The following is a 12,632-nucleotide window of genomic DNA, read 5'->3' on the forward strand; positions in this document are numbered from 1 at the left end:
TTTTCACACATTTGTACATTTATCCAAAGAACACACTATGTAACAATTGTTTTTGATTTGATTATACTTTTTTCATGAAATACACGATAGTGACTCCCTATTGGTGAGACCCCCTTTTGGCGAGTTGATTGTATGGTGTTACTTCAACATAAACAACATAAAACCGTTATTGTGTAGTCTGCGTAAAACAATACAATATTTATCACAGAGTGAAAAAAAAATATGTGAAATATATCATTTATAAACAATGGTGTCATTCAAAGTTCAGCAAACAGGATAATAATTCAACGCTCTAACATGTTCCGGAAACCGTGTTTTCATATTCGGGCCGTAAAGTTGAGACCGCCTCGACCTTTTCCCAGTTTGCACTCTACCCGTTTCCACCGATGATCGCCTCTTCTTAATAGATTACATACCCCTAAAAGGAAGTGGAATTTGGGGGGTTACTTGCAGTCAGTTTGCTACTAAGCACATATGATGCAAGTCGAGGTGCATACGATTTTAAAAATGCTTTTAAAATGATAAGTTTTGGTATCAGTTTCAACGTACATGTGTTAGTCACAGGGCAAAAGGCCTGATTTGTGCATTTCTTTGTATGTTGATGGTTGCCAGCCTCAATAGTAGGGCATGGTGTTTGCATACAAGATGGCCGTGCCGGTGTCTGTCAAAACCAGTGCTTATGTTCTAAGGAATTATTTTGAGTTACAACGTATAGATTTTTTTCTTATGCAGTTTTTGTGTAAGCTTATGAAACCACCTTTCAAGTCATTCATAGTGATATATTGGCTATACGCTCGGTCATGGTGAAATTTGAGATCAAATATTGCGAATTCTATATATAACAAAGAAGGATATTATTTGCTCATGCGTAACCTAATACCAAATACTAAGATCGGTCTGGCACGGCTTGTTGTGGCTGTTTTCATCCTCTGACAGCATGTCTTCGAATGGAGGCATATAGGACATCTCATCTCGCACCTAAAGAGATATCGAACGAGATTTCATTAGTATATGTTTTATGGTTTTATTTTATTCATATAATATGTGTTGGTTTTGGTCGCGAAAGTTTCATTCCCGAGGTATATAGGATATTTCATTTCGCAACCGAAGAGATAACAAACCAGACTTTATATGAATATATTTTATTTTTCTAACCTACTTATATTATAATTGGTTTCGGTCGATTAATTTACATTCCCGAGTGAACACAGACCATATTTTTTTAACTATATTTTATTTCTTCAAATTTAATGTCGTATTTTTATAATATTTATTACCTATGATCACGAATGGATAGAAAAGATACCAGACACCAATACATTATCAGTTTAAGACACCATCGGTTTGAGTTTATGCTGCTACTGTATTGTTGCCATCATTTAAAGGGATACACTGCAAACTGTTGTGACATAATTACGTTATGGCGCCAAAATGACGTAATAATAAGATATTTTTTTTATAAATCACATAATACAACCAATGAAGTACCGCATGATTTATCGGCTACTGATGATGTACCACGTGACATATCACATGATAGTGTGTTTTTAAAACCTCAAGAATTATCGCATGCCAATGAAAGTGGTATTCCATTTGGTATACTTGGCATGATATATAACATTAAATTGCGCACGTATACCAAATGGGATGAAACAAAACATTATAAATGACAATCAGCATAATATAACAAAACAGAGCTCGCATGATATACCTCGTGATACTTTTAATCGACATGGCCTTTGCTTCATCATGCTTCACAACTTGATATTGCATATAGACATAAGATACCACATCACGTTTAATGCCACCCTCCGCACAGAGATTTGACTGGAATCAGCATTGCTGGATCAAATCCCTGCCTTCATTACCAACCATGTGATGATAGTCTAACCACGTGGTACAATAATTTTACCGTTGATATTTTTACTTTTTTTTAAATTTAGGTTATTTATTTGTTCTTCTGAACAAAAACTTATACACTTTTTTTCAAAATATCAAATAAAATGAGACTACTTTTCATCCTATAATACTTAAACCAATAACATAACGGTCAACCAAATCTGGTAGGATTCTCTTGTCATGACAGAGATTTATGTGAGAGCAAGGAAGACAACTCTGCGTTGGATATACCCCGTGATACTGGTATATCAATCGACATGGCCTATGCTTCACAACTTGAAATTGCATAGGACGAAACACATACGATACCTCATCACGTTTAATACCGCGAGACCAAACATACGACCGACATATGAACAAATATTCCACGATATCGACATAGCACGTGACAACTATAGAACAAACCAGTCAGTTCTAGTTGATGCTCAATATAAAAAGGTTTCAGACACACATGACCGCAAAAGAATGGGTGTGATGTCTAATTGGCTTTAAAACTAGAAGAGGAAATGACATCTTGAGAAATATGTACTACTTTCGACCACGGAGGGATTTTACTTGATTTAGTGGAATGTAGCCTTGACAAACTATTAAAAATACCCAGTTACCTACCTTTTCCGCCTTCCTAAACACCCTTATGAGATTTCTCCCTGCAAGTTTCTGAAGGTCTAGGTCACTCCAGCGACGCGCCACCAGCTCCGCGAACAAGGCGGGATACGTCGAAACGTCCTCTAAACCCTCGGGCAAGCTGTACGATCGATAAAAATTCGACTGAATGCGATATGCTAATCATTAATTTAAATAACGAAATAATGAACTCGCAAATCTATATCGGTATTCAATAACTGTGCAATACGAATAGAAACTAGGCATAATAATATGTAATATTATTAATTAACTTTATAATATAAGACGAGAATGTGTTCAATTTGTTCGCCCCACACAAGTTGAGCCTCGCCAATAAAGGTCGAAATTCGCCTTATACGAGAAAAGGCGGCCAATATGGAAAAACACGGCCAATACGAGATTCAGCCAATCAGAAACCAGGAAAAACTCGGCCTTATGTGAGAATCTCAAATTTCGACAATTTTGAAGCAGTATGCTTAGATTTGGTGCACAAGTTTAAATCTTTAAAAATATAATATTGCAGTTTATTGAAAGCACTCAGCCCCTAATATATTCAGCTGCTTTTTTCGACAATAACAATAGTGCAGTGTAACCACATCCGTAAGGTTCAATATTTTAGCATATGTACATAAATAACAACTTGAACGTTTCAAGCTACAATTAGCGCCGAAAGCAAAACTAATGCGAAATCATGGAGGATTAACATATTACAAATGCAATTCCAAATGGCGATAAGTAAGTTTTCAATCCGTATTGTCTTTCTGAGTTGTATTAAAAACAATCCAGTGTGGATGGAATGTTATTCAGGTAAATTTATTTTGCTTAATTTCGCGATCTGTCAAATTGTGTTCCTGCATCATGTAATTTCTTGTTAGCATATTTCGTCATAATTATACTAAGTTCAAATGCTATCGTTCCTATGCTTTATCAGTAATCTCGCCTTTATATTACAGTATTAATGAAATAATAATTATTCTTCTGAAATTAAATGCATGGAACATTTGTTTCCTCTTGCAACAATATTAAATTTTCGTTTTAAATTAACAAGATATCTCTTAAAAGGTATTTTGGTGTACGTAACATTTTCAAAGCATTTTGCATGGGAAAATAAACAGGGAAAAAGTTGTATACACAGAAATTTTGCTATTTTTCAAAACTTAGTTTATTAACACAAACCTGAAATTCGAAAGTTAAATTCAAGCTTTTCTTGCTGAATAATATTATAAAGTTAATTAATAAAATTGTCATTAATGAGTTGAATTCATATTGGCTTTGTAATTGAGCTTCAGACAGCCGTATTGTCCTTCGGCCTGCGGCCTCAGGCCAATAAGGCTGTCTATAGCTCAATAACAAAGCCAACATGAATTCAACTAATTAATAACAATATATTATCGTGCTATAAGAAGCGTGGAAGCGTTTCGTATTTTGAAATTAAGCTACAATTTATGTGCACTCAATACATTACTAAAAGACGCAAATTACTCACGATGGGACATACTCAAGATCTGACATATCTTACAATGGGACATAACTCAAGATCGGTTATAACTCATGAACGGACATGCTTTGCATTGACCGTTCCAAGGCGGTGACCCTAGCTTTATTCATATTTTGTGTTTATGTTGGTTTGTATTGTGCTGTATTGTGCTGTTTTGTACTGTTTGCGCAATCGGTCACTTGCCTTAAATAAAGGACCAACTAATTGTTTTAATGAAAATTCAATACTAATCTACCAGCAGCTGGAGTTTCACTTCTTTATATTACTTAGGATGGGTCATTGCTCAAGATAGAACATATCGGATATTTATTCAAGATTTAATATAGCTCATTATATAACATTACAGACGATAGAACATTATTTGCAATCGGACATTACTCAATATCGGACATTCCTCAACATAGGATACTTCTCAAGATCGGACATTACCCAAAATAGAACATTACTCAAGATTAGACATTACTTTAGATCGACATTTTTAAAGACAATGCATTACTTAAGATCGGGCATTACTCAAAATCGGTTATTTCTCAAGATAGGACATTACTCAAGTTCGGATATTACTTAAGATCGGATATTGATTTGACATGACTAAAGACCAACCACTTAGCGATAATTCAACATTCACTTACCTCGGCACCCCGTCGTAGTCCGCCCCTATTCCCACGTAATCTACGCCTATCAAGTTCTTGATATAGTCGATGTGGTCTGAAATAGATACAAAGGTATGAAGATCGTAGTCCGACCCTATGCCCACGCAATCTACGCACATCGAGTTTTGGATATAATAATTTGAAGTAATAGATGTCAAGAAAGATATGAACAAAAATCTACACAGCCTGCTAAAACGCATGACCAAAATTCCCTTCACATAAATACATGCTATTCCAATTGCGCTGGGCTGAGGAAAAATCCCTTAGAACTAACAATGCTGGTCAATAAGAAAAATGGGTAATTTTTGAAGGGTTGTTAATTGATAAGCTTTATTTCTATCAGTAGATGAGCGGGGTTTTCCGGGATAACGTCATGAAAAATCGTCATACGGTTCTATATGACCAATGATAGCGTTTTTATTCGTGATTTTTCAAATTATTTAAATGTGCTGTTACTCTGCAGGATGTTTTATTTTTTAAACGTATATTTACAATATAAATAAATCTGAAGAGTAATCTTGTGCGTAATTCGACCAATTATATTATACAATTAATATTATGCATACCCAATTTGTTTCGTGGAAAAAGCCCAAGATTAATACAGTTTACTACATTTAATCTGTTTTGCCACATGACTAAGCTTTGAGAATCTCACCTGCCACATTTTTAGCTTTGAGAATCTCACCTGCCACATGACTTAGCTTTGAGAATCTCACCTATCACATGTAAAGCTTTGAGAATCACACCTGCTACATGACTTAGCTTTGAGAATCTCACCTGCCACATGTTTTAGCTTTGAGAATCTCACCTGCCACATGACTTAGCTTTGACAATCTCACCTATCACATGTTAGGCTTTGAAAATCTCACCTGCCACATGACTTAGCTTTGAGAATCTCACCCGCCACACGTTTAAGCTTTAAGAATCTCAGCTGCCACATGGCTTAGCTTTGAGAATCTCACCTGCCACATGCTTTAGCTTTGATGCGTTGGTTCTCATTGGAGGACACGTGACGGATTTGTCATAAAAGTTGACCATGACAACACCGTCATTTTCCTTCTGTAAAGAAATCGTCAAAAAGGCATTACATAATGGTCAGTAAATAACCCAAATAAAGCTCACACTAAAGATATTAAGGGACATAAGCCATTGAAAAGTTTGTTATAACGAAAAGAGAAAGAAAACAACAATTAAGCGGGTACAAACGTGTTAATCCTTTAAATAAGTATGCGCGACTGAATGTTTATTCTATAACGTTAATATGAGCGACTGCATTTTTTTTTTTGCAAGTAATTTTTTAGACCGTTTGTTTATTGATCAAGTAAATATGTGAGACCGTGTTTTTATTCTTAAAATTAACACATGCGACTGCATGTAAGGTCTTCAAATTTATATGTGTGACTGTAACGTTAAGTTAAACCTCGTTTCCTGGGACTAGAACCAGTACTAGGCGTCTTAGGGAGGGAGATCTAAACAACGCTCCCACTGTCGGGATTCGGACCTCCCGATCGCTAGAAGAACACCATATCCACTTTAAAATGCTTTTACATTCATCATAGAATTAGCAGCGGTCTGGTAAAACTGGGCTTAATGCACGTGTGAAAAGTGTCAACCCAGACTAGCCTCCTGTGCAGTTTCCGCCTAAACACAATTTTGCATTTCTTTCAACGAAAAATACAATAAAAGGGAAAGGTTCGTCCCTGATTAGCCTGTGCAGACTACACACGCTAATCTGGGATGACACGTAACGCACATGCATTAAGCCCGTTTTTCCCAGAACGAGGTTCATATGTTTAATTTTCGTGAGATCGAGCCAAAAATGTAAAGAATATACAAACTCGCACGCCGCAACCAGTCACAGGAAATACAACAAACTTTACCAATAGGTGAAGCACGGAGTCTTGAACATTCCGGAAGTGGTTACATACGCTAAACGCAGACGAGTGGCTAAATATGACGGGAGCCCTAGATACTCGCAGTGCGTCCTCCATGGTCGCGTTGGCAACGTGCGACAGGTCGATAAGCATACCCAGACGGTTCATCTCCAGAATGACTTTCTGGAAGAGACATATACGGGTGTATTGATGGTTGGATTGTTTCATTTTACAATTGATTGATATATTGATTGATGTGATTCCATTGCCTGTTTGACAGACCGAGTGGGAAGCATGATTGACGGACTGTCTGACTTACCAACCGAAAGACCTACTGACTAACTCTCTGTCAAGCTTGCCGGAGTTACGTACCTAATTCTCGAACGAACACTTGACTTAACAATATACCGACCTGTAGAGTGTATGAGACAGTGTGTGGCTACCCAAACGCAGGATTGGGCGCAGCGGTGAGTGTTACTGATAAGGTGACTTGACCCACATACATTATGGCAAGCGTGACCAATCTTGAAATGAACGCAAATCTGAGCGTAACTGCCAAGGTCACTCGAACTGAATCTATACAATCTTTGAATAAAATTACATGCAAACGTTTGTTCATGCATTTACGCACCTCTCCGAATTCAGTAAGTCCGCCCAGTTTCGGTCCGTCAACTGTTTCGTTATACGTTGTTTCGTTGTCCATCTTCCAGTTGTCCGCCCTTTGAAATAAAAATTGCAAGGGTTTTCTCAATCTCAGCGCTGACATTTAACTGGTTCTGAGTAGACCTTATGCTGTTTTTTTTAAACCTCCGTAGGCTCTGTAGAGTTATGTTTGAACGACCGTATTTACATATAAACGGTAAAAATCGTTATCCGAAATGGTTATATCACCATCAATGGGTATGTGTGAATGGTTCACAGCGTAGTATTGCTACGTGTTTTCCCTTAATTGATAGGCGCACATATTTGACTAGCCCCGAGCAAAGCCCTACATTCTTACATAAATGTGACTGCTTCCGATTGAGCTTTGCTACGGTTATTTCAACCAACGATCAAAGTATTGACAGGTTTCGAACAATGCTCCGCTACGTTGATCTCAAAATATAAATGGAAATTTGAATAGTTCCGGTCAAAGTTCACTTATTCCCATAACGCTTTCATGTTTTGAATACTTCCAAATAGTTTAAGCACATTGAGCACAACGATGTTTTGGAAAACACTTAGATCAAATTATTATGGGGAATACGACGAAGAAAATGCATATGTAAATGCAATATCTGATTTTGAAAAGTATCACGCTTATGAACCCTCTGTATAAGTATATGACGGGAGCTTTAAGATTTTCGTTAACTTACCAACAACGAAACAACAAAAACAAACACTCAGCAAATTCACACAAGAAACGCAACCCCATTGGTGGATTTAATAATACTATTTCATGGATGTGTACATCTACCAAAACTACTTGGTGGCGCTAATAAGTTTAATACCATGGCGGTGTACCTACCACGGCGCGTTGCAGCTATGTGTTACTGTCGTGTATTATATCGTGGTTGTGTACCTACCATGGGATGTTGCAGCTGTTTGTAACTGTCCTGTTTTATATAATACTGGTGTACCTACCAGCTGTGTGCAACTGTCATAAATCGTGTTACGGTGATGTACCTACCATGGGGTGTTGCAGCTGTGCGTGATTGTCATGTAGCGCACTCCCAAATTGTAAAACATTCTCAGGGTGCCCAGCCTACTGTCTATAGAGTGGCCTCCTTCAAGACCGACTAGACTGGCCACCCGACCAGCCTTGAATGCATCTATAATACCTGTCACATACAAAAGCAACACTATCATCAAATGATGCTTTACTACTGTTTGTAGAGTGCGACATTCAAGACCCGCTATACTGGCAACGCAACCTTCTTTTAATGCATCAAGACTAAGCGTTAAAGTAAAAAAAACAATAAAGAAAAACTGATGCCAAAATAATGTCTGTAGAACGGCCGCCCTAAAGACGCACTAAACTTGGAATCCGACCAGTTTTAAAAACAGATCCAATATTGATACATGATGCCAATATCCTGTATAAAGAATGTCCATTTTTTTAATATCCACTAGACCCGATACCCTATCTGCTTTGAATGCATCTATAATATTTGTATAATGAATAGAACAGTATGAGCAAACAATGCTGCAAAATGTCATTAAAGCCATTTCAAATACCTCACTCCATAAAACATGATGTTTCAGTCGATTATCTTAACTTTTACCTTAACTTAGAGTTTGGTCGCCGAGGTGTAATATAAATGGTGTCCGCATAGCGACCGGGAGGTTACGAGTTTGTTACTCACTGTGTGGGCATTTTTTTAGATCTCCTCTTAAGACACTATGCACTGGTTCTAGGCCCAGGAAACGGACTCGAGTGTTTCAAATAAGTAGAAAGAACATTAAATTTCAATTTAGCTTAAATTAATAGGTTTAAATTAACTGAGTGTTCCACTATCAACCGATACAAAACAGATCCTGCTTGCGGCCAAATATGCATGCTAGAGTGGGGACCTAAACCGAATTTTGCATTCACATGATCCGCGCTGCGTGTAAACCCGGCTTAATGCATGCTTGTAAAGTGTCGTCCCAAAGTAACTGAGAAACATGTACAAGTAATATAAGCCATCATTTTAGAAACAAAGGATGACATATGACTGCAAAAAAAAGCAACAACAACGACACAAACAACAACAACAACAACACATTTTAAAGTATATTTAACAAACGAAAACATAGACAACAACTCAACATTTCAGTTTATGCCTGAAAACTCCACTTATGTCACAAACAAGCTTTTTGGTCACATTTTATTGTATTTAACATGTTTAAAGTTTGGTGACGATCAAAGGAAAACTGTTTGAGTTAGAGTGCAGCAAAACATTGTCACACCAGTGCGGAAACTACACGCATCCCTTCGTGTGTGTGTGGGGGGGGGGGGGGGGGTATAAAAACGCTTCCATACCTTGCGACGTTGTGACCCAAGTGAACGTTTCCGGGTTTCGCCTGACGAACTTCTCGATGACGTCAAGTTGCTCCAGGGACAGACGGACGGCATCCTTGTGTTGGGACCCACAGGGGACGAAGCAAGCCCAGAACTAAAGGAAATATGCAACGCTCTGGGAAAACGGGGCTTGATGCATGTGCGTAAAGTGTCTTCCCAGATTCGCCTGTGCAGTCCGCACAGGCTAATCAGGGACGACAGTTTCCGATTTATGGTATTTTTTGTTTAAAGAGAGTCTCTTCTACGCGAAAATCCAGTTTTCGCGGAACGTGTCGCCCTTGATAAGCCTGTCCAGACTATTTAAATGTACATAATTTCAGGTCACTAACCTGACCGCCCAGTTTTCCAGCCCGCAGGCGAGGTATATCGGTGTGCGACATGTTCCAGATCGTCCGGAGATCCGAAGTTAGAGATACATTATACACGGATGTGTTGGAGTAGATACGATATTTCGCCGACAAGTCGTTATGTCTGCAAGAATAAACAATAATAATAATGATGATGATTTTGATGCTGATGATACTGATGCGTCTGCAGCTGCTGTTGCTGCTTATTGCTGTTGCTGCTTATGATGATAATGATGGTGGCGGTGGCGGTGGTGATGATGATGATAATGCTGCTGCTGTTGCTGCGGCTGATGATGATGAATATGATGATGATGATGAATATGATGATGATGATGAATATGATGATGAATATGATGATGATGATGAATATGATGAATATGATGAATATGATGATGATGATGATAATGGTGATGATGATGATGATGATGATGATAATGATGATGATGATGATGATGATGATGATGATGATGATGATGATGATGATGATGATGATGATGATGATGATGATGATGATGATGAATATGATGATGAATATGATAATGATGATGAATATGATGAATATGATGATGATGATGATAATAATGATGATGATGATGATGATGATGATGATGATGATGATGATGATGATGATGATGATGATGAATATGATGATGATGATGATGATGATGATGATGAATATGATGATGATGATGATGATGATGATGATGATGATGATGATGATGATGATGATGATGATGATGATGATGATGATGATGATGATGATGATGATGATGATGATGATGATGATGATGATGACGATAATGATGACGATGATGATGATGATGATGATGATGATTATGAGGATGATGATGAGGATGATGATGATGAGGATGATGAGGATGACGATGGAATATCGATTTTATTTCACGAGTGATCACATAAAATAATATTTTCACGAGTGGCGCAGCCACGAGTGAAAATATGTTATTTTTTATGATCACGAGTGAAATTAAATCGATATTTCATCGAATCCAACAAATTTTCTTTTTATTTTATGCTTTTGTCACCGTTTGTTTACAGTGTGAAAGAGTTTAACTGGATAATTTCGCTGGAATTATGACGCCATTTCGTCGAAAAAAATGACGTCATTTCACAATAAACCGTGAAAAATATCGATATTTCTCACTGTTATTTTTTCACTGTTTAAAACAGTGAAATATCACTTTTATTTCACTGACATTTCTCTATAAACCACCGGAAAGCATAAAATAAACGACACTTCTTACAACGTTATCTATTCGAATCAATCATTCCGGTTGTAATTGAAATGTACATAAACTCTAGTACGAAACTGCAAATTATTTACATATACTAGTAGGATCTTGCATGAGTGGTCGTTTTGTATTGAATTTATTAAACAAGTCATCAATAAAGATAAAAACGAGGCTTGTCGAGTTTTTATCTTTATTTTGATGACGAGTTTAATAAATTCAATAAAAAATGACCACGAATCTAAGATTCTATTTAAACATGAATTTTATGCTCTTTTCACCATTTATTCACACTGTAAAAGAATTTAACTGAAGAAATTCGCTGGAATAATGACGTCATTTCGTCAAAAAATGACGTCATTTCACAGTTATATAACTAGTGTAATAACATCCGTGTAATAAACAAAATTGAGCATTACGTTTTTTCACTCCTGGAGCGTAGGTCATGTTATAAATAAAATTTATTGTATTTTCCCTTCGAAGTCAGAACAAACATTTAATTCTACGAAAATGAAAACTGTCTAAATAAATTGTTAATATCCTACCCGTCAATCAGAGGATAACTGTCCAAAACACACTTCGCCCGTTCCAGCTTGTCTTTCGCGTATGAGCAATCCACTTCCGGTAGATCCCACACACCGTTCCATGCGTCACTTCCGGCAGCGGCCGACGGCTCCCTTCCGGTCGACTTCTTCGAGGCCACGACCGCTAGCGCGATTACTAGCGCCAGAACCAAGACTGTAAGCCCCACGAGGGATCCGTAAACGATTCTCGTCTGCATCCTCCTCTGACGAGTGTTGAAGAGATTTGAACGCGACGAGGCGTTAGAGGAGCCCACTTTGTTCGAGAATGTTACGTCACCGGTAGCGTCCATTTACGCTCCGAGCTCCATTAACACCGTGGCTGATGTAAAGGCACGTTTTTCGTTCGCAGCGGCTGATAGGGAAGTATCATCTTTTGGTATCTGCGCGATCGCAAATGTAGCTTGTAGCCTTAACACTCACGCTGTCGAACGTCACGGTTCGTCGAGAATAATTACGGCCGCTTACGAGAAACCTATTACGAATATTTTCATCATCACAGTGGCCGTGAATCTTATCAATAATGGGGCTTAGGACCGGGAATGTTCAATAATAATAAAAATCTTTAACCCATTAAAGCTAGTGGACTCTCCCATCCTTCTAAAATGGATCAATTTATTTCCGAAATAAGGGATGTCTAGTATATTTATTTTTATATTTAGAATATATCTTACATAAATTTCTTTAAGCAAACAGCGCAGACGCTGAAGAGACGCCGCATCATGCGGCGTCTCATCTGGGTCTACGCTGTTTGCCAAGGCCTTTTTTAGACTCTAGACATAAATGGGTTAATTTTAGGCAAGAAGTTTCACACTTAAAGTAGGTACTGGTATATATTTTTTCTATTTGGATAATTATGTTAC

The 12,632-nt window shown here is 37.6% G+C and overlaps 2 protein-coding genes across 3 annotated transcripts in view; both read right to left on the bottom strand.

The window, feature by feature from the left end:
* The window catches only part of LOC127855499 (dipeptidase 1-like), an 87,624-nt gene that overhangs the window by 927 nt on the left and 74,065 nt on the right, over positions 1-12,632 (bottom strand). Inside the window, exon 12 of one of the 2 annotated variants that reach the window (XR_008037572.1) lies at positions 18-352. The exons of the other annotated variant lie outside the window; for it this stretch is intronic. The gene's annotated coding sequence lies outside the window, so the exon portion shown is untranslated. Of the gene's footprint in view, positions 1-17; positions 353-12,632 lie in introns of those variants that run through there. 2 annotated transcript variants of the gene reach the window in all.
* Positions 280-12,188, bottom strand: LOC127855500 (dipeptidase 1-like). The gene is made up of 11 exons (XM_052391143.1): positions 11,734-12,188; positions 9,921-10,062; positions 9,553-9,685; positions 8,218-8,368; positions 7,180-7,267; positions 6,555-6,731; positions 5,637-5,733; positions 4,654-4,729; positions 2,509-2,644; positions 881-978; positions 280-418 (listed from the first exon to the last, which is right to left on the bottom strand). The coding sequence occupies exons 1-11, from the start codon at positions 12,060-12,062 to the stop codon at positions 409-411; spliced, it is 1,437 nt and encodes a 478-aa protein (XP_052247103.1). The 5' UTR covers positions 12,063-12,188; the 3' UTR covers positions 280-408.

Source organism: Dreissena polymorpha, chromosome 13 (assembly GCF_020536995.1).
Source record: "Dreissena polymorpha isolate Duluth1 chromosome 13, UMN_Dpol_1.0, whole genome shotgun sequence".
NCBI lineage: Eukaryota > Metazoa > Mollusca > Bivalvia > Myida > Dreissenidae > Dreissena > Dreissena polymorpha.

Bases quoted from the DNA above. Each gene is read 5' to 3' on its own strand.
- LOC127855500 (XM_052391143.1), bottom strand. From the start codon at position 12,062: ATGGACGCTACCGGTGACGTAACATTCTCGAACAAAGTGGGCTCCTCT. The intron at 8,369-9,552 runs GTATGGAAGCGT...TGTATGTGACAG, and splicing joins TTGGGTCACAACGTCGCAAG to GTATTATAGATGCATTCAAG. The intron at 2,645-4,653 runs GTAAGTGAATGT...TCGATCGTACAG, and splicing joins GACTACGACGGGGTGCCGAG to CTTGCCCGAGGGTTTAGAGG.